Source organism: Miniopterus schreibersii, assembly GCF_964146895.1.
Source record: "Miniopterus schreibersii genome assembly, chromosome: X".
Taxonomy (NCBI): domain Eukaryota; kingdom Metazoa; phylum Chordata; class Mammalia; order Chiroptera; family Miniopteridae; genus Miniopterus; species Miniopterus schreibersii.
Window position 1 is genome coordinate 60,082,167 of NC_138104.1, and position 19,644 is coordinate 60,101,810.

The 19,644-nt window shown below is 54.4% G+C and overlaps 1 protein-coding gene across 2 annotated transcripts in view; it reads right to left on the minus strand.

The window, feature by feature from the left end:
* The window catches only part of EFNB1 (ephrin B1), an 88,559-nt gene extending 71,782 nt beyond the window's left edge, over positions 1–16,777 (minus strand). Inside the window, exons 1-5 of one of the 2 annotated variants that reach the window (XM_081126030.1) lie at positions 15,839–16,056; positions 7,318–7,595; positions 6,457–6,549; positions 6,122–6,250; positions 5,648–5,976 (exon numbers count right to left, since the gene is read on the minus strand). In XM_081126030.1, the coding sequence (XP_080982156.1) occupies positions 5,648–5,976; positions 6,122–6,250; positions 6,457–6,549; positions 7,318–7,595; positions 15,839–15,966 (957 nt within the window). In that variant the 5' untranslated portion in view covers positions 15,967–16,056. Of the gene's footprint in view, positions 1–4,123; positions 5,977–6,121; positions 6,251–6,456; positions 6,550–7,317; positions 7,596–15,838 lie in introns of those variants that run through there. The other variant, XM_081126029.1, reaches the window with a different exon arrangement.
* Between the last annotated feature and the right edge of the window lie 2,867 nt (positions 16,778–19,644).

Consider the following 19,644-nt stretch of genomic DNA (forward strand, 5'->3'; position numbering starts at 1 on the left):
GCAAGGAAGCTGACTCTGAGGCCTGGCTCTGCCAGCACTCCCTGTGTGTCCTTGAATAAGTCCCTTCCCATGTCTGGGCCTCAGTTTCCTCATGAAGGGTTTGATCTAGAAAGCTCTCTGGAAAGTCCTAGCTCTACCATTTCCTGGCCTCTAACCTCTTAGGTTCTACTGAGCAGGCTTGAGTGTAGCCAGGGAGGCCACCAGTCCTGTGACAGCAATGGCTCTGCCCAACAGAATCCAGCCAGCATGGAGTCCCTGCTGCAGGGTGGATTCCAGGATCTCCCTTGTATCTCCTGGGACCCTGGAACCAAGAGAGCCCCCTGGAGCCTCTCGCTAGGGCCTTGCCAGAGAAGGATGAAGTTCCTCTCTTAGAAGCCAGGTCTTCACCCATGGCCTCTGGGGAGGCTGGGAGGGACCAGTCCCTGGGGCTGCAGTGGCAGGCAAGGACTGAGTACACATAACTCTTGGGCTTTGGCTTTGGGAAGTATTTATTATGAGTACATCACCCAACTCAGCCCAGGTACCTGGGATGGAGCCTGGGGAGGCACACTGGGATTGGAGCCTCAGCATAACTTCTGATGAAGGTGATTCAGGAATTTTGCAAAAGACTAGCTTTAGTCAGTGATGAGGGAACAGCCAGGCCTTGGATCTACTCTCAAAGCAAAAAGAGTGCCCAAGAAGCCCAGCCACAGAGTCAAATTTCCCACACCACACCTCACAAGAGAAGCAACAGCTACCATTTATTGGTGCTTACTACATGCTAAGCATTCAAAATTTGTTTAAAAAAGGTGGATGAATGAATGTATGAAAGGCTTACTTTAGAATCAAGTTTTCAATCTGTGTATCCTCCATTTTGCCTCTCACATTTCCACTGCCAGTCAACACATAAGCACCCTTAAGAGCTAACCCAGCACTTAAAGGCCTCTGTAGAATGTGAGGTCCCTGGGAGCAGGAACCTTGTCTATCCTGTTCATCACTGTACCCCAGTGGCCAGAGCACTGACTGGCATATAGTAAGTACTCAGTAAATATTTTCTGAATAAATGAAGACATCTAGTCTCACTCTTTATTACCCAGACAAGGAAACTGAAGCCCAAAGAGGCAGAGACCTGCCTGTCCCTCGTCAAAAAGGGTCATGTTAGAGCTGGGACAGGTTCTCAACCCCCAGCCTTGCAGCACAGCAGCCTGGGGTTCTTTTGCCTGTATCAAAGGGCCCATGGCAAACTCTCCCACCCTCTCATATCCCTTCACACATTCCTTGTCCCCCCACCCCCACCCCACCCCAGCTTTCCCTCTTTACTTTCTCTTTGCCAAGTGAATAATTAACCATTGGAAATAGAGCCTATAATTGTCTCCCCCATGCCCTTAAATTGCTTTCAGTTTGGGCTCTGTGACCCCTGTCTTGGGTGTGGGCTGGTCTCCCCCTCAGCAGCCTCCCAAGTGGGGAGCAAAGCTAACAAGCACCAGCTGGGGCCCCAGCCCCCCAAATCCAATCGCCAGCTGTATAGGAGGCCAGCAGCAGATGGGCGAGGAGGGTCCCCAGGCAGGTTGGGGCTGACTCAGCTGGGGTGTCAGTAGGACTATGACATGCCTGGTCAGGACAGGAAGTCTGGCAGGCAGTTACGCAGGCCGTATTTCTGAGTGATTGATGCTAGGTGGTCAAAGGACCCAACCTAGGGTGATCCCAGTTGGGACTGGGTCTCTCCTTAGGTTCTTCGGCCCACCTTCATGCCCTTGCCTAGAGGGCCCCAGGCCATCCACATCCCTGGTGCCTCAGGGAGGCCTCCTGGGAGCACAAATGGACCAGTGCAATAAGTCACAAGAGTCCAGGCCTTACAGCTTCACAAGGCCTGTTCCTTCAGGGAAACTGAGGCCTGATTAGCACCTGCCCAGCTTGGTTTTATTGGTGTCCTGAGCTCAGCCTGCGGAGGAAGCCAGGCAGCTCCACCCTTACCTGGGAAGCATCCTCTATCCCTGACTCACCTGGCGCTTGGGCTCAGCTGGGGCAGGAAGGAGAGCAGAGGGTGGGGCTGGTCTGGGCCCTACAACAGGAGGCTTAGCCCCAGCCTCCAGCTAGTAAGCTTGGTCCCTCCTTGACCCACACAGAAGGGAAGAGAATGGGGGAGGGCTCTTGTTCTTCAAGATCCTGAAGGAAGCACTCTTGCTCAGTGTCACCCAATGTGAGGCAAGGAGCAGGGGAGTAGGGTAAAGGAGAATCACCCTAAAGGAACTTCTATTTGCTCAGGGTGTAGTAAAAGGCCTGGCCTTGAACCCTAGTGCTCCCATTCACTTGATGTGTGTTTTTGTGCAAGTTACTATCCCTTGTAGGGTCTCAGTTTCCTCATCTCAAATATGAGGCAAATAATTCCACCCCTTCCACCCTCACAGGGCAGTTTAGGAAACTCAATGAGATAATGTTGGTTTTTTTAAGTGGCAGGCACTGTCCAGGTGAAGGACACTCTGCCACAAAAGGTTACTGAGCATCACTGTATGGCCAGCACAGCACAAGCACTGAGCTCATACCAGTGCCAGTCATGGCACCTGGGCCAGGGCAAGTAGGAACAGCCATTCACAAACCTTCTGGGCTATTGGAGAGACTGCCTATGCTTTCCTTTGCCCTCTCCCACAGATTTTACTTCACACTTTCACAGCTACTCTCCAGGGGCCCCCAGGAACTCCATCCCCCACCCACCAGTAGGGTGAGGGCAACTGGTATCTTGAGGTGGGCTGGGGACCACCTAAGGACACCCAGTTAGAGAAGCGTAGGAAGGGCCCACCCAACCAGAGTGAGGATCCACCTCAGTTAGAGTAATCAATCTGGCCTGAAGCAGCCCTCATTGGAGACCCTTGGCCCAAGTTGGGCCCCACTCTGGGCAGGCAGTCAAGCAACAGAGGCCCCATCTGATCCAGGCACTTCCTTTGGTTAATGAGAAACCAAATAAACAGCCTCTGCCCCAGCTGGCTCCTGGAGCACCCAAGCCGGGCCCAGCCCTGCTCCAGCCCAGCTTCCCTTACCTCCCTTGCAGGTCTCGTGACTCTGTGACTCCTCCGCCTCCTTTCTCCATGTGCTTCCCACTTCCCTCACAGCCCAGACTGCTTCTTGGCTGGTTCACTGGGACTTCCTGCTCTGGATCACGAACTAACCCTCCTCTTCCTTCCTCCTCCTTTCCTCTAGTGCCTTCTTACCCATTTTTAGCTGCTAGGATCTTACTTGTGCTCCTCTCCTGATATCTGTCTTAGCCATCTCCACAGGGAATCTCCCCACAAGGCCTGCAGGCTACTCCAAGCTGGAGTGGGGAGGCCCAGGCCCTGTCAGTCAGGGTCTCCACCTTGGGACTGAGGCCAAACCCTCTTCAGGGCCCTCACCACACTCTCAAATCCCCAGCCTGTGGCAGGTAGACCAGATGCTCAAGGCCACTCTAACTAGGGGGCTTCAGCTGCCGGCCAGAAGCCCCCAAGTATGTCATGGTGAGGCCTCTGGGGTACCCCAGCTCTGAAGACAGGGGATAGAAGATTCTTCCAGCTAAGAAGTGAACTGGAAACCTGAATCAGCCTTAAGACCCAGTGGGCTGCAGCTGAGAGCCAGCTTTTGTGAAGTTATTTCTATCTGCTTCCAGGCATCCTGAGGCAGGGCAGGGCTGGGCCTGCCAGCAGGTTCCAGATCTAGCCCCAGCCAGGTGGTGGCAGTACTTGTAGACACACCCAAGTCCCTATGGGAACAACCCCTCCCCCATCCACCCTCTCTAATTGAGCCTAGTGCCATACTGGGCAGATGCCCATGGCCAATGCCATCTTTACATTATTCCATGAAGAGGGGGAAATGGTCTAAGGCACCAGCAGAACAAGAGGACAGAGAAACTGGGCAGGAGAGCAGAAGGGGCACAGAAGACTTAAAACACCTTACTCCACTAGGATAGCTGCCCTCTTCCCACCTGTCCAGATCACCGTGTTTTGGGCACAGGAAATCTCTCCCCAACCCCCACTCCCACTCTCCCTCTCTCATACTCACTCATACACTCACACTTCATTCCCCAACATCACGACACCATTTTACACCCATTTCTCCTTGTGGTTAATTTTTTTTAGTTCTCATTTTTTTTTTTTTCTAAGAAAAAAGCAACAAGAAAATAATTCAGAGTTTATACAAAACATCTTTACATTATTTTTTTTCCAAAAAAGACTAGTATTTACACAAATGGCAACAGAAACAAAAACGAAAAAACCCTTCCGACTGCCACCTGGAAGGGGCTGGCTGTTCTGCTCCCTCTCTCCCACCTGGCACTGGGGTAGGCAGCTGGCCAGGAGGCAGTGTGGAGGTGGATGGTGTAAGGCCCAGCTCCTTCCATGGCCACTCTGGGAGCGCCTGCAAGGCACACTCAAGTGGCAGTCCGTTAGCAGCCCTGTTAGCAGCCGTGCTGTCCAGGAGCCAGGGTCAACGTGCACGGCGTGCTGGCTCAGCCCTGGGCAGCCTCTTTCTCTTTCCAGCCCCAGCCCAAGATTGGGGGGCCAATGAGAGCTGGGTTGGGGGTCACCCACCTGTGCTAGAGCCCCAAAAAGGAGCAGGCTACCTGGCCTTATACCCGCTTAGGTATCTGCCCTGGGCCTCTGTCTCCCCACCAGGCCAAAGGGGCCAAAGGTGAGAAGAGAACAGGGCGGGGGAGGGGGGAAAAGGGAGAACTCCTAGCTGTGCAGGGCAAATAGCCACCTGGGCACCTCACCTCCCTCCACCCACCATGAGGTCATCTGCCTGCAGCAGCGCTCCTGTTCCCCAGGCAACAACCAATTAAGACGTTAATTACCTTGAGAGTGAGGGAGGCAGGAGATGCCCGAGAATCCCACAAGGAAGGGATTTGTGTGTGTGTGTGTGTGTGTGTGTGTGTAAGGGTGGCAGCTACTACCCCATTGCCAAGATCAGCTTTGTAGCAGAAGGGTCAGGAGGGGAGGGTGAGACACCTTGCCCAATGGCACTGTTGTCTTCCCTCATGGGCAAGAACAGCCCTTGCTGGCCCCACCCCCAATAACAAGGAGTTTATAAAAGAAATGCCATCCTATGCTTCTGGGCTGACCACATCCTGCCCCTGGCCCTTTATACTAGGCTGAGTCAGGCTCAGAAAGCCTGGGGAGAGGATGCCTTTTCCATTTTTCTTCCAAAAAAAACAGATGAAAAGGAGTTGACAGCTAAAAAATGAACACAAAAACATTAAAAACAGTGATGATAGCGGACAAGCAGTCCTGGGAAGGGGGAAAAGGGGGGAGGAGGGGAGGGCTAGGGTGGCATCTCCCTGCCTATTGTCCATCAGTGTCCAACCCTGCCCTCCAAGAAGGGGCACCCCCGCAGAGCCCAGAGGCCTGGCCAGAGGGGGAAGGCACAAGAGCATGGGGGCTAGGGGCATGAGCACCCCCTCTGAAGCCCAGGGGCAGGGCAAAAGGGGGATTATAAAAGCCAAGAAACTACAAAACTAAATACAAAGGTGGGCACAGCTGGTAAGGAGAAGGGCGTGGGAAGAAAGGAGAGGTGTGGTCCCCGCCGACTGTCCCTTAGGGCCTGAGGCTGCGCCGGGCTCTCAGACCTTGTAGTAGATGTTCGCTGGGCTCTGGGGTGGCATCTCCTGGACGATGTAGACGGGGTGCCCGTAGTCCCCACTCACCTTCTCATAGTGGGGGCAGTAGTTGTTCTCTGTAGTCCGTAAGGGGATGATGATGTCGCTGGGCTCCGTGCCCGCCGTGCCACTGCCCCCCTTGGGACTGGCCAGGGTACTGAGTGAGAGGGCTGGTGCCCGCTGTTGCGTGTGCTTGCGGTGTCGCTTGCGCAGCTTTAGCAGCAGAACCGTCAGGAATATGATGATGAGCAGGAAGATGACACAGCCAGCGCCAACGGCTGCAAACAATGCCACCTTGGAGTTGAAGAAGTTGTCAGGGTCCCCGCTGCTGCCTCCACTCCCACCTGGGCCACTCTTCTCTTCCTGGTTCACAGTCTCTGAGGAAGGGGAAGGGAGGGAAAGAAAAGTGAGGGATACAGTGTAGATTTCAGACTAGGCCTCGTCCTGCCTTTCTTCAGAGACAGGGCCTGAAAGGGCAGTGGGCAATGGCTTCTGCCCTCTGGGAGACACCCATACACTCACCATGCTTGCCATCAGAGTCACCCAGGGACCCCCGACCACCGGGGGCCTGCGTGGCCATCTTGATAGTATTGTCATCCTCCTTTTTGGGCCGTCTAGTAGTCAGCTGCTCAGGCGTCACAGCATTGGGATCTATGGGTAGAGAGAGGACAGGTGAGGGAAAGGGATCCCACCAGCATGGGGGCCTCCATCATCTAAGGTAGGCCTAATATGACCTGTATACCAAACCTCATCTACTCTAACTCTATAGCCCCCTCCTCTACTCCCAACACACTCACACCCAGTCAGGGACATTTGTTTCAAAGGCCTAAATGGGGTCCCTCAGATTGAGCACTCACCTTGCCCGACCTTCATGATGATCTTCATGGTGCGTGTGCGGCACACACCTCCTTCCCGGTTCTCCAGTCCCTCCAGGCTCCCATTTGATGTAGCTACAGCAAGAAGTCAGCACCATCAGGAGGACAGACAGGCCTGCTCGCATTACCCAGAAACCCTAGTGCTGCCTTAGTCCCCATTAGGACAGAACTGGGAGGAGGAGAGTGGCAAGGAGCCCCCACCTACCCGTGACCCTTCAAACATCTTTCCCTCCCACAGGGACAGAGTAGCCAGTCCTGCCCTGCCTGGTCAGTAACTACCTCTCCCCAAGGGTGCTGCTCATGACCAGGCCCTGGCCCTTGTGTCTTCTCACTGGGCAATGTTGCTCAGCAGCAAAGCAATCAGAACTGGCATCTTGAGGGAGGCTTTTACACACACTGGAAGAAACCCTGGAATAGGGGGCCAAGAGAACCATGTTGGAGTCCCAATCCTATCCCAAACTTCCTGTGTGATCTAGGGAAAGAAGTCCCTTCCCCTCTTGGGGTGGCAGTTTCCCATAAAGAGAAAAGCCGAACAGCTGGCTGACCCCCAAAAGCTCTGCCAATTCTGCCATTCCCAAGATTGGATCTTAGGTGGGCAAATAAAATAAGAGAGAGCACCACAAATTGGAGAAATCTCCCACTCAACTCCTAGAGCCGAGGCGAGCTGGCAGTGAACCCTTGGTAAATATTAGGGCCAGAATTCCAAGGTTGGGAGGAGAACATGCCAGTCTTCAAAGCGGACTAGATCAGTCAGGGCCTTAACTGTGTGCAGTCTCACTGCACTACTTAGAGGTCGCCACTGTTACAGGATAGAAGAGACCAACATGATAGGCAGGGACTCACAAGTAATGTAGTAATCATGGTGCTTCTTGAACTCCAGGCCCATGTAGTTAGGGCTGAACTCCTGGAACTTGATGGTGAAGCGGATTTCCTGCTCTGGCCGATTGCAGGTGACCAGCACATTGGGGTCAAGCACAGTGCTACAGGCAGCTGCCTGCTCAGGCCGAACCAGGTACAGCTTGTAGTACTCGTAGGGCCGTCCTGCTTCTGCTCGGGGACAGATGATGTCCAGCTTGTCTCCAATCTTTGGGTAGATGACCAGGCCCTTCCCACTCAGGAACCTGCTCAGAAGGGAAGAGAGGGTCAGCCTCAGGGTTGGGGATTTCAGACCATCTCCTGAGCAAGTGGAGCAGACAGTGAAAGCAGGCTGGGCCTCCTGAGTGGAGATGGCAAGAACAGGAATTCTTTCTTTCCTCCATCCTCGTGCTGGGAGTGGGGAGAGAGAACCACACTGCCACCAGGGTGTGGAAGGGGTGGCCCATGGGCAAGGCTGCCAGGCTTTGACTGCTCGGCAGGGTGGGGCACTGCCTAGCTGGGGGAGCCTTTTGTCTTAATGTGGCATTTCCACAGGGGGTTGATGTGGCTGATGGGCTGGGTACCAAGGTCTCAGGCCTGTGTTGCCTTGGAGGTGGCACCCCAATCATCCTCCCACCACCATCACACTCACATTCCTTCATAGCCACTGCTACCACCTCCCCTGCACACGTGTGCATATGCATGCATGAATATGTGCACATATACACACAAACCCACACATGCCTTAGCCACCACCCCCACATCTCCCAGCCAATGGCTCGGGGAGCTCAACCTGCTTGGGACCCACACTTTCTCCCCCATCCTTGCTAATCTTGGGCATGATGGGGAGATAGGAACAGGCATCTCCTGGAGCCCAGGTGTAATGGGCACAGTCTCTGACTATGTGAGACTCAACACAGATCTCCCCACTCCCACTGTCCAGTGTCCTACCTGGACATATCGCAGCCCCACCATGCAAGAGTCTGAATCCCCAAACTTGACCAGTCTTACTCCTAAGAACAGAGAGAGGAAAGGGGGCCAAAGCAGAGACAATAGATCATATAATATAGGGCCCCAGGAACCTCCCTCATCTGTGTTCTAGTTCCCCCACTTCCACATTGCCTCTGCTCCAGATCCTGAGAGGAGATAAATGCCATCTGAGCTGGGTAGGTCTTCTATTCCAGAAGGCCAGGCACTGGGGAATAGCAGAGGGAGGGCAGTTGCCCAGGGCCATCTATTCACATCACTATCCTTGCCTAAACACATAGTAAAAAAAAAAGTGGTGATCTCTTGGCCATATCTGATCCTGCGCAAGCTGGAGCTGGGAGGTAGGCAGTACTATGTAGGAGAAAGAAGACAGACTTTGGAATCAGACAGACAAGGGCCCTTACTAGTTCTGTAGCCTTGGACGTGCTGCCTGTTCTCTCTGAGGTTCTATTTCCTCCCTTGTAAACTATGGGTACAAGGGTGACAAATAAGAAGACAACACACAGCAAGAGTGAACAGCATTGACTTGGGGTGGTGAACACACAATACAATATACAGATGATGTATTATATTATAGAATTGTACATGTGAAACCTATGCAATTTTATTAACCAATGTCACCCCAATAAATTCAATAAAAATTAAAAATAATAAAAAATAAAATTTAAAAAAGAGTGAACAGCAGTGGCTGGAAAACAAAACCCAAATCAGTGAGTGGCCCAGTGATGGGTTGAGGAAGAGATAGAAAAGCTCAGCTGAGGCCAGACTGAAAGGCTTCAAGGATCACAACCCATACTGTGGGTTTCACCCCACTGGGGACAGACCTTCTAGAAGAAGGAAAATGAAGGGCTTAGGGTAGTACTTCAAGAGAACAAAGCCAACAGTGGAAGAGCATGGTTCCACTTTGTGAGGGTATGTTCCACAGTGGGGACTACAAGGTATGAGGGCCAACTGGGAGCTCTATGTCCTAACCCCAGGGAAGGAAATGACAACCAAGGAGGCAAGTAGGGGAACTAGACCAAGTAGATGAAAGGTATGAAGAAAGGCAGCCCTTTCTTCATGTCGAGTAAGTCTCTACCAAGCTGGGGACTCCCATCTTGCTATGCAGGATGGTAAAAGGCACAACAAGGTCTCCCCCTTGGTACCTAAGTTTGCTGTACCCCAAAGGGCCAGAAAGGAAGCAGGCATGGGATGGGGGCACACATAAACATTTAAGAGGGAACACTCCCACCCCATGCACCATAAAAAGCCAAGATGTTTCACCAAAGCCTCTTAATTCCCAAGGTATTTTTCACTTTCCAACCCTCACACTGGTTCCATCCAGACAGCAAGGTTAGACAACTTCTAACACCTTAGAGACTGAAGGCATCTTCCAGACCCACTGAGCCCAGGCTCCCCATGTGAAGGTATGAGGGTGTTGGGGGCAATAGTCCTCTCTTCAGATGGACATTTCCATTGAAGGAGGTGCTCAGAGCCAACCAGAGGAGACTAAAGTCACCCAGGACATTAACCCTTAGGGCATCTAAGAAAACTGCGTACAGCTGCACCTCAACAAGACCCTACCTGGAGGTGACAGCAGGTACATAGAGGGCATGCAAGGGAGTACAGGCCAGCTTAGCCTTCTAACCACCTGGCCCTGGTTTACTCACCAGGGTGCCCTGTCTACCCTGAGTACAGTCTCCCATCGCCATTCAGGACCTGGAGCCCTAACTGGAACACAGGGATTCCAGCTACTCAGGGCTGTATCTGGACCCCAAAGACATAGAGGAAACAGATGTCTATATAGTAGTGGGTATGGGCGAGGAAAGAAGAGAGGACTATTGCCCCCAACACCCTCAGACTCTCTTCAACCTCAGTTAACAGAATTAATAAATATTCATCAGTTCATTTGCATAGCAGCTGGCAGAGGAAAAAGTACCTTCCCCTAAAGTACAGAAGGGAGAGGAGCCCGAGGAGACCTATCTTCCCTGACTCTGAACCCCCATAATGGTGCCTTATTAGTACCTTCCCCACCACTGGAAAAACTGCTTCTTAGCCTATGAGAAGCCCAAGAAAGTGGCAAGGGGCCAAGAAGGGTGGGTATGTAGCCAGTGAGAGAGTGAGGCCACAAAGCCATGTACAAACACTAGTCACATTGTACAGGGGGACCCTACAGGTCTCCTCTCATACCAGGTTAGGAGTAGAGGCAGGAGAGGAGGAGGAAGAGTTTGCCCCCAAGTTAAACTCTTTATCTTCCACTTTTCAAAAATTGCTATAGGTCCCAGCTTTCCTGTCTGGGGCCACCCCCAGACAAAGCTCTTTTCTGGAAACTAAGGAGATTGACATGGCCCAGCAGGAAGCCTGAAGCAGGTTGTCATGGTAACCTCTGAGGCCTTCCCTCCTTAGCATCTGATAGCCCCTAGACCCCATGGAGCCACCCTAGGGAGTAAAAGGACTTGGGGAAGGCAGCCTGAGCAATCCAGCTCCTGCCTTGGGACCTGTCTTTTCCCTGCACCCTAGCCCAAGTCTCCCCCACAGCATTTTTACTGAGCTTAGAAGTACTGCTAAAACGAACGGTGGAATAGGAGAAGCCTGAAGGGTCTGGGTAGTAGCCTCTAAGGCCCTGAACTGGTCAGAGACCAACTGTGCCCTGTTTCTTTTGTCCAGCTGAGCCCCTCTCCACCCATACACATACAATCTCCAGTAGGGAGAGCTTTCAGTGTGGGGTCATGCCCAGAAAGCTTGCTCACATTTGACCAAATCTACATTTCCTTTCTCCTCATCCTTACCTCAGGCTCTAGGAACTTGTGCTCAGGGAGTGGCCAAAGGGAGAGCCTGATCTCAGGCCATGCTAGTCCAAGGTTAGTAGAAGAGACTCTAGCCACAGCCTTGATTGGGTGATCCCAGCACTACTGTGCCTGGACCCCTCAGGGTGGCAGGACCAGTGGAGAGCAGACCCCAAGCCAGAGCTCAAGTCTGCTCTCCTCCCAACAAGGGTGGGGAGTCCTCAAATTAAAGGATCCTCTTTCACTCCCCCAGCTCCACCCAGCCCCTGAGGCGGCAGGAGCAGGCCTGGCATGTCCCAGCAGTGCCCGCCCAGGCGTGGGTGGGCAGGAACAGCAGCTGGGTCCTGGCATACACACAGCACTGTCGGAGACAGGGAAGCCAGGAGAGTCCCAGAGGAAGTCACCCTTCCCACCCACACTTGACTGTGTCCTTCTGTCTGCCCCACCTGGCCAATGCTAGGGTCCACTGGGGGCTTAGCCTTCCCTTCCTCATTGTCTGCTTTCTGTGGGGTCCTTGAGAGGAAGATTCTTGGCCTAGAGAGGAAGCAAAGGTGCTGTTCAGAGCTCAGGAGGAAGACTGCCAGGTAATGAATTGGCTGCCTCTAGTTTAGGTCACCCGAGCAAGCTGCCCTCAGATGTAGGCCCAGCAAATTCAAATGAGGAAGTCAGAGCACTGCTCATCCCACACAGGGAGAGACTGAGTCACAAGGACAGATGCATGCACACCTGTGAGGTGAGAGGGGAATCCAGGGGTTGGGAGCCACTGCCTCTTTACAAACTCCACCTTGAATTCCCATCTCTCCTAGAGTCCAAGACAGCAGAATGGTGTGGGCAGAATGGCACACAGCACAGCTCTACCCTTACAGGCTGACTATAGACAAGTCAGTTCCCTTTTCTGGGTGTATGCCTCCTCATCTGGGAAATGGAGATGATTCCAACTTCCCAGGGATATTGGGAACATCCAATGAACTCATATGAGGATGCTCGTGAGTAGCAAGGTGCTGCTGTTAGTTAGCACACCAAGCACAGTGCTATTTAGAAGTAAGGACCTTACAGTGCTGGCTGTTAGCACCCCCACCCAAAATGAGTACCATACCAACACACCCAGGAGGGGCTGCTGTGGAGCACAAGGAAAGGAACCCCAAATGTGGCTGGTGAGCATCCCTCCACCTCAGTCCCCTAATAATCACAGGGTGGACCCTCCCCCAAACCTGGTATTCCCATGGCAACCAGTAGCCTCTTTTCTGTAGTCCCAACCCCAGAAAACCATGATGTACAATAGTATCCTGAGCCTGCCCATCATCATCCACTGAGCTGGTGAAGCAGTGGAGAGCCCGAGGGAAGAAAGGGAGCCCTTGATTCAGCTCCCACCCCAGACCCACAGCCCTTCTACACAGGCCCTTCTAGCCCTGGCCTGGCTGTATGGGGTGGGGGTGGAGAGTGAGAGGAACAGGGAACTCAAGGAGCTGCTGGGTTCCCATCACTTTCAGGCCCCCACCTGTGGCCAATCAGCCACAGAGTAGAGGAGGTCAGGTCCCTAGCCACCCCAGGAAGGGGCCCCATAAGCTGGCCTCCCCAGGACTGTGAGCTGGAACAGCTGTGAGGGGGCTGGGGCCAACACTTTGGCTTGTAGCAGGCAAGCCTGGGTTGGGGTCTGCAGCCGCCCCCACCCATGCTAGATTGAGTCAAGGGTCCTGGACGCCAAGCTGAACCCCCACCCCCATCCCCTTGTAGGAAAGGTGTAATGTGATCTCAGGCACATTCCCACCCTCTGGAGGTGGGGGAAACTGAGTGGGGGGCACGAAGGGGTCAGAAAGGGACTGAGAGACTGAATTGCAGCAGCTGGACTTGGCTGAGGACTCAAATGTGAGGTTTGCCGGCTGCCCCAAGCTCTCAGGGGAAGAAGCTGGGGGAAGGGGCCTCCCTGGGACCTTCCATCACAGTCCCCCACCCAAGCACAGGCATATACACTGGTTCCTCCCAGACTCTAGTTGGACCAAACCCCCCTCCCCACCCTGTGCTCATCGGACAAAACTGACAAGAGGGCAAAGGAGGCAAAAGTTCTTGCCACCCAGGGTCTACCAAACTGGGAGGCCCTAGTGCCAATTGGGAAAGAGGCTGAGAGTCTTGAGCTGGCCCTTCCAGCTCTCCTCTGCTGCTCAGGGCTGAGGTGCGCCCCGGAATGTGGTAACATACTCCTGGCCCCACCACTTCTTTATTTTGATTTTTACCCAAGGAGGAAGCAATTAAGCAGGGTTTATAAGCGCTGGGAGATTGGGGGGGGGGGGGCAGCTTCTGACAGGGCTAACAAGACAGACCAAAAGCCAGGAGGAAGAGGGGAGGGACCAGAGAAAATGAGCCTGTGAGGGAGAGCACGGGCATGTGCGAGAAACAAAAGGACTTGAGAAAAAGAGGCAGAGAGTGACTAAGAGTGAGAGGGAGTGTGAGAAAGAGGGAGAGCTGGTGAGCCTAGCTAGAGAAGGGAGGTGAGCTCGGATCAGAAAGCAGAGAAGGCCGATCCACATGGACCTGAGAGGGAGATCTCAGGCCAGAAGCAAAGAGGGAGATGGACGGAGCCAGAGAGAAACTGTTCATTTGAAAGGCTGTGGCAGCCTGAGGGTTGGACGTGGAGGCAGAGGCAGCTCCCAGAGCTCCAGCTGAGCAGAGGGCAGTGCCTCCTTCTTGTCTTTTCGCCTCTCCCCTTGGCAGCTGCATTGCAGACCCCTAAGAGTAGATGGACGGTGCATGGGGGGGTGCAGGGGTACCAGGACCATTCCCAACTATTCCCAGGACCTGCTCAATTATAGGGTGGAATTCGTGCAGGTCCTACTGAGTCCTCAGCCTTCGCCCCCACACCCCAGGATGCCTGTATTCAGCTTGAAGTGGATGCAGGGGTGTCAGATCTCAAAAACCTGTAAACCAGTCCAGAGTACTAAAGGCTCAAAACACAAAAAGGAGGAAGCTCAGAGAGATCTTGTTTTTCTCAGCTTCCCCCCACCCCCATCGCCTCAACTCTGCAGGAGGGCTCCCTTCCAGCTGCGGAGCTGTGTGCTATCTCTGGTTAGAGACCCGAGAGAGCAATTAGGTCACTCCCATGAGCCCCTAGGATGGGCTACCCCAGGAAGCTTTCAGCTCTCACTGCTCAAGAGGGAACATTCCCAGCCTCCAACCTTACAGGGGAGAACTGGGCACTTTACGACCTTTTCCCCTAGGTTCAGCAGCCCAGGGCCCCCAGGCCATTTTGAGTTCCTACTGTTAGGAGAGCACTGCACCCAATTTGGCTTTGGGTAGGGGAGAAACTCTTGCTAATCCCTTTGTGGTACCCAGACAGAGCCCTCTACCTTGACCCTGGTTTAGCTACCCCACAGACCAGTAAATAGGACCCTACCTTAACCCAAGGAGAACTAAATAAGCTGTCCTCTCACAGTCCAGAGCTGAGAAGTACACCATCCCTGGGACCTAAGAGGCTGAGGTGGGCAAGATCCTGGGAAGTTAGTGAGGATCCCGGGAGATTGGACAGGAAAATATTTCAGAAACAGGAATGTGAGATCACAGACAGGGCAGGCCAAGGCCCCCCACTTTCCCACTAAGTGGAGGTGTCTGCACACTGTGGGGGCCTCAAGAAAATAGGAAGGAAGAGCAATTTTGACCCTGGGTTCCAACCTGAGTCCTGGAATCCAAAAGAGAAAAAGGTCCAGAGGTCACCATGCAGCCCCTGTCCACTCCCCACTAACAGCCCAGAAACCAGTGAGCCACCGCCCTGAAAGGTGTGTGTGTTGCTCTGGGGGGGGGGGGGGGAGGGAGCGGTTGTGAAGGGGAAGGAGGAAAAAAAGAAAGGGTCTCTTCTACATAGCTGCCTACCCAACCCCTTGGGGAAAGCTAAGCACAGCTCTCCAATCTGAGGGACATAGGGTGGGGGCCAGGGGACTGCTTGGGCAGAAATTCTTCAAATCCCTCCCTCCCCACCCACCTCCCTCCCAGGCTGAGCCGCTGTCTTCCTGGGTGCCCTGGAATCTCTGCCACTAGATCCACTGTACCTCCCGACGGGGCGCTGGGTCGAAGCCCCCCCCAACCCCTCTCCCACTCCCCGCTCTCCACCCGCCGCCTTTGTGAGCCTGGAAGTGGTGCCCGCCCTTCCAAGGCCCGGCAGGGAGAAAAGGGGGGCTACAAGAGACAGCAAAGCGAAAAGCTAGGGATGCAAACAGGGAAGAAAGAGAAATGAAAATGGGAGAAGCCCGAACTGATATACGGGTGCTGCTACCCGCCCCAGGCTCAGAGTCCCGGGCCTTGGTCCCTTCACAGCTAAACAAATGAGGAATCAATGTTCCGCCCTCATCCCCAGCCTAGGTCAAGCTCCTCCCCCCCCTCCCCCCAGGCTCTGGGCGAAAACCGCCACCTTCCCAGGGGCCCCAGAAGAGGCTGCCTTCTCTCCCCCACCCCACCACCCAGCTCTTTAGTGCGCTTGCGAGCGCCTGGAATCCCAGCTCCGCCTGGCGCGACCATCTCTACTTGATCTGGGACGCACAGAGGAGAGGGGTCACAAGCCTCAGGGTCACAACCCAGCCAAGGGCCCCCACCCCACCCCGCCGCACCCTGCCCCTCACGCCCGCAGGAAAACACTCGCAAAAAAACAGAGACAAAATGTGGCGCCGCTCCTCTTCCGAACACCTCCCCATTCGCACTCTGGGGCCCACGGCCTCACCCCGAGGGAGTGAGTGCCTTCCACCCCCAGGGACCAGAGCAGATAAGTTACTCACTTGGGGTTGAGGGAGCTCCAGGACACGGGCTCCAGGTTCTTGGCCAGCGGCGTGGCAAGTCGGCACAGTGCCAACACGACCATCGCCACAAGCCACTTGCCGAGCCAACGCTGCCCAGGCCGGGCCATCTTCCCGGGGGCAGGCTGCAGTTCGGGATCCCCTGGCGCCTCCTCAGCAAAGCTCGCCTGGTCTTCCCCTGCCGCTCTGCGTTCTGAGGCGCTCAGGCTCCCATCCTCCGCGGCTGCCGGCCTTGAAGTGCTCCCCTCCCGCCGGCTTCGGTGTCGCTCTTCTCCTCCCGGCTGGCCAGGAGGACTCACTGGGCAGTCGCCCCCAGCCCGAGCAGGGGCTGCGGCCTCCGAGGGTTCGCTCCCCTGACCTCTCCGCCGCACTAGGCGTGATGGGGGCTCTACGCCCCCGGGTGCACCCGCTCGATTCCGCTCTGCTTTCGGAGACTGTTGTGGACTGCACACCCTTTCCCCAACGCGGTCTCCCTGCTGGGGACTTTGTGGCCTCCCCGAAGCCTTGACCGTCCAGGGATCTGGGCCCCTCGGAAGACGTGGGAGTCTCCCTACAACCCGAGTGCGGTCCGGGGGCTCCCGCCTGGGTCGCCCTGACACGGGTTCCGTTCCTCCAGGCCACACTGGGACTCCGGGCTCCGCGCCCCCCGACAGTTTCTTCTTCAACGCGGCCACCGTTCAGTGCACTTAGACGAGCAGGGAGATGCAGCAGTGCGAGCCAGTCCCATCAGTTTGTGCCTCTGAAGCCTCGGCAGGGTGGCCCAGTAGCCGCGTCTCAGAGTCCTCGCTCCCTGGCGATTGCACCCGAGGGTCTGCGGCCAATGTGAGCCTCACACGCCTCACACACCTCCCACTGCTGTCCAGCGCGCTTAGACTCCTTCCGTGACTGCTGAGCTGTCTACTCCTTTGCTCCTCCGAAAGCAAGGCCAACCCTACTGCTCTTAGCCAATAGCAAGCTCCGTTACGGGGTCCTTGCCCCATACCACGCCCCCAGAACAGGAAGGGGCGGGGCTTCATGGAGCTCTTAAGGACGCCGCGCTCTCGATGGCACCAATCTGAGTGTGTGGCTGGTGCGGTTAGGGGTGGGTTCCGCCTAGTCCTGTTCCCAGAGCGCTCACCCGTGGGAAGTTGGCGCTCCTCTAGAGCTGTCTGCCTCCTCTCCTCCCCGAGGGCCTGGTCAACACTCCGACTGACCTGGGCCACATAGGCCCTGTCACAAGTATCCCAGGAAAGTAGTACTTCCGTTCTCTTTTATACATACGCGAACCCTGAAATCCTGCTCTGTGCTCAGCTCTGTGGCAAGGATAGTCTGTTTGCTCTGGGCCAGTCTCCGGTATGGCTCTGGTGACCATTCCTCCTTCAGCCCTCGCAATGCAGTGTCCGTTTGCACATGGACCCGGAATCCTGAACATACAAATGGATAGCAGTGGGTAGTGGAGATTCAGACAGGTTAAGTACGGGATCCGGCGGGGGGGGGGGGGGGGGGGGGGGGGGGGGAGGGAGTTGAGATTTTCACCCCTAGGTACTAGGCCTTCGGAATTTCAGATTTGGGGGAGAGCCCCAGGAGGACAGATTTAGAGTCCATTCCTGTCTGAAGGCGTAGGCAAGGCCTCGGGATAGGCCAACAGAGATAAGGGGGCACCTCCATTAAGAAAGACACCTCGGGGGCAAAGAATAAAAGGCGAGAGGCAGGCGCCTTTTGTCAAAGCAAAAGCGGGTTTCCCGGCCTCGAGGTACTGGACTCCAGCCTCTCCGGGCCTCGCCATCTGGGCCTTTGTCTCCCAGCCCTGGCCCATTCTCCCCGCCCCTCCTTGCTTCCTAGCTTATAACTTTGGCTCCATCCCATAGCTCTGGCCCTCCTGGTCTGACCTACTCTCCCTGGTTGGACCCCAACAGACACACTCACATGCTAATGTCTCCCCCTATTGGTCTTTCATAGCACTGCGGGCGCCTGGGACAAATGAGGCTCTCACTGAACAGGAGTGTGGCACACACTAGCTTGGCACACGCGCTTGAACACAAGGCCTGGAACAACTGTGGTGACCTTGGCAGAACTGTGCCCCAGTATGAGGAAGAAGAGAAAGCACAGGAGAAAGATATGGATTTGGGACTGCCAAGGATATAAAGTCTCCTTGCTGTTTCTCTATGGAAATAATTAAGTGAGGAACCATTTGGGGCACAGAAGTGCTCTACCATTTATAGTTTCATGCCTTTATCGCATTTAAGTAGGAGACTGAGATACTGAGTTTCTCACTGAATTCTCTGATTATCTCTTTGGCTGTAGAGCGGACCTCTATTTGGGGGGAAATAAAAAAGAAGAAGCTGGGCCCCTCTTACACTCAGGGACAGGGCCTCCAGAGTGAGAGGGATCTGGGTAGACAGGGTTGAGGAGGAGCTGCCTAGGGTCTCTTAGATCCTACCGGGGCCCTTTATTGGGCTGTGAGCAAGAACAGATGAGAACAAGATGCAAGGGCACATCAAACTCTAGCTTGGAGATGAGGTTCCCCCCAAGTGCATGGCAGGACATCAAAACTTGAGTATGGAAAGCAGCCTGCCACTTACTGGGCCTACTCTGTGTCAATAACTGTGTTAGATGCATTTCCTTTCACAATCCTTTGAGATGAGTTTCACTATCCCCATTTTACACAAGGGGAACACTAAGGCTCAGGGAGGAGAAGTGATTCATCGAGGTCACCTAGCTGCTCAGTGGTGGAAGCAGGATTTGACTCCAGAGTTATCTGTCTCCAAAGCCCATGCCCATTCCCCTCTACCATACTGACTTGCCACATTTCCAGCCCCTTCTGACTTATGTGCTTACTTAATTCATTCCTGGTTAAAAGCTGGTTCATGCCTGAAAAGCAGCAGTCTTCGGGATAGCCAGGACCCTACTCTTAACTCACAGTCCTCCAAGAGGTTACTAGGCCTAGGAAAGTTCATCTGTGTCCCTGGTCACATCCCCAAGGGCCCAGCTAAAATCACCACTGCCAACCCCAGAACCAGCCTCAGATTTCACTTTCCACCTTCCAAGTGCCCCTTGGGAGGAAGGCAAACCCCAGATCAGGTGTGGGATGAAGGAGGAGGCTCTGTTGCTAGGCTGCAAAAACCTGGGAAGACAGAAGCAATTCCTGAGTGTGCCAACACCTAATTCTGAGTGGGAAGGGCAGCAGAGGAGAGAGGAGAGACATTTTTATGTCTAGGCCTTCTCCACATGCTGCTCACATTTGGTCATGGCACAGACGTTCTGCCTCAACTTGTCCACCCCAGGTACAGGAGCCTTAGGAGCAGGGCTGGGACTGCTCTCTGCTCCAGCCGGGGCTGGTGACTCTGGGCCCCCACCTTCTGCTCCACCTTAGCAGGGCCTCAGATGTAGTGATTCAGGCCCCTGAGGTAGGGAAAAATTACTCCCCAAGGGAGACTGAGAGGAAGTCAGGATCTATGGGGGAGGTGGGCCCTCTCTTATCCAAGCCCACACCCCCTCAGGTTTCAGGTTCACCAATGTTTTCTGAGCACTGATCCTATGCTAGCCTATGAGCTGGGCTTATCCTGGTGACCCACAGAGGAACCCCACCAAGCCTTGCCTTGGAGGAGCTCCAAGCAGACTGAAATCAGTGTGTGGGGACCCCCTGGGCCCAGGGATGCAGAAGGCCTCAGGCACCACACCCTGAGCTCAGCTTCTCACCCCCATGGGAGGCAGAGGAGATAAGCTTCTGAGCCACAGATTTCACTGCTTATCAGCTCTGTCTTTTTTTTTTTTTTAACTTTTTATAATTTTTATTTTTGTTTAAAGTA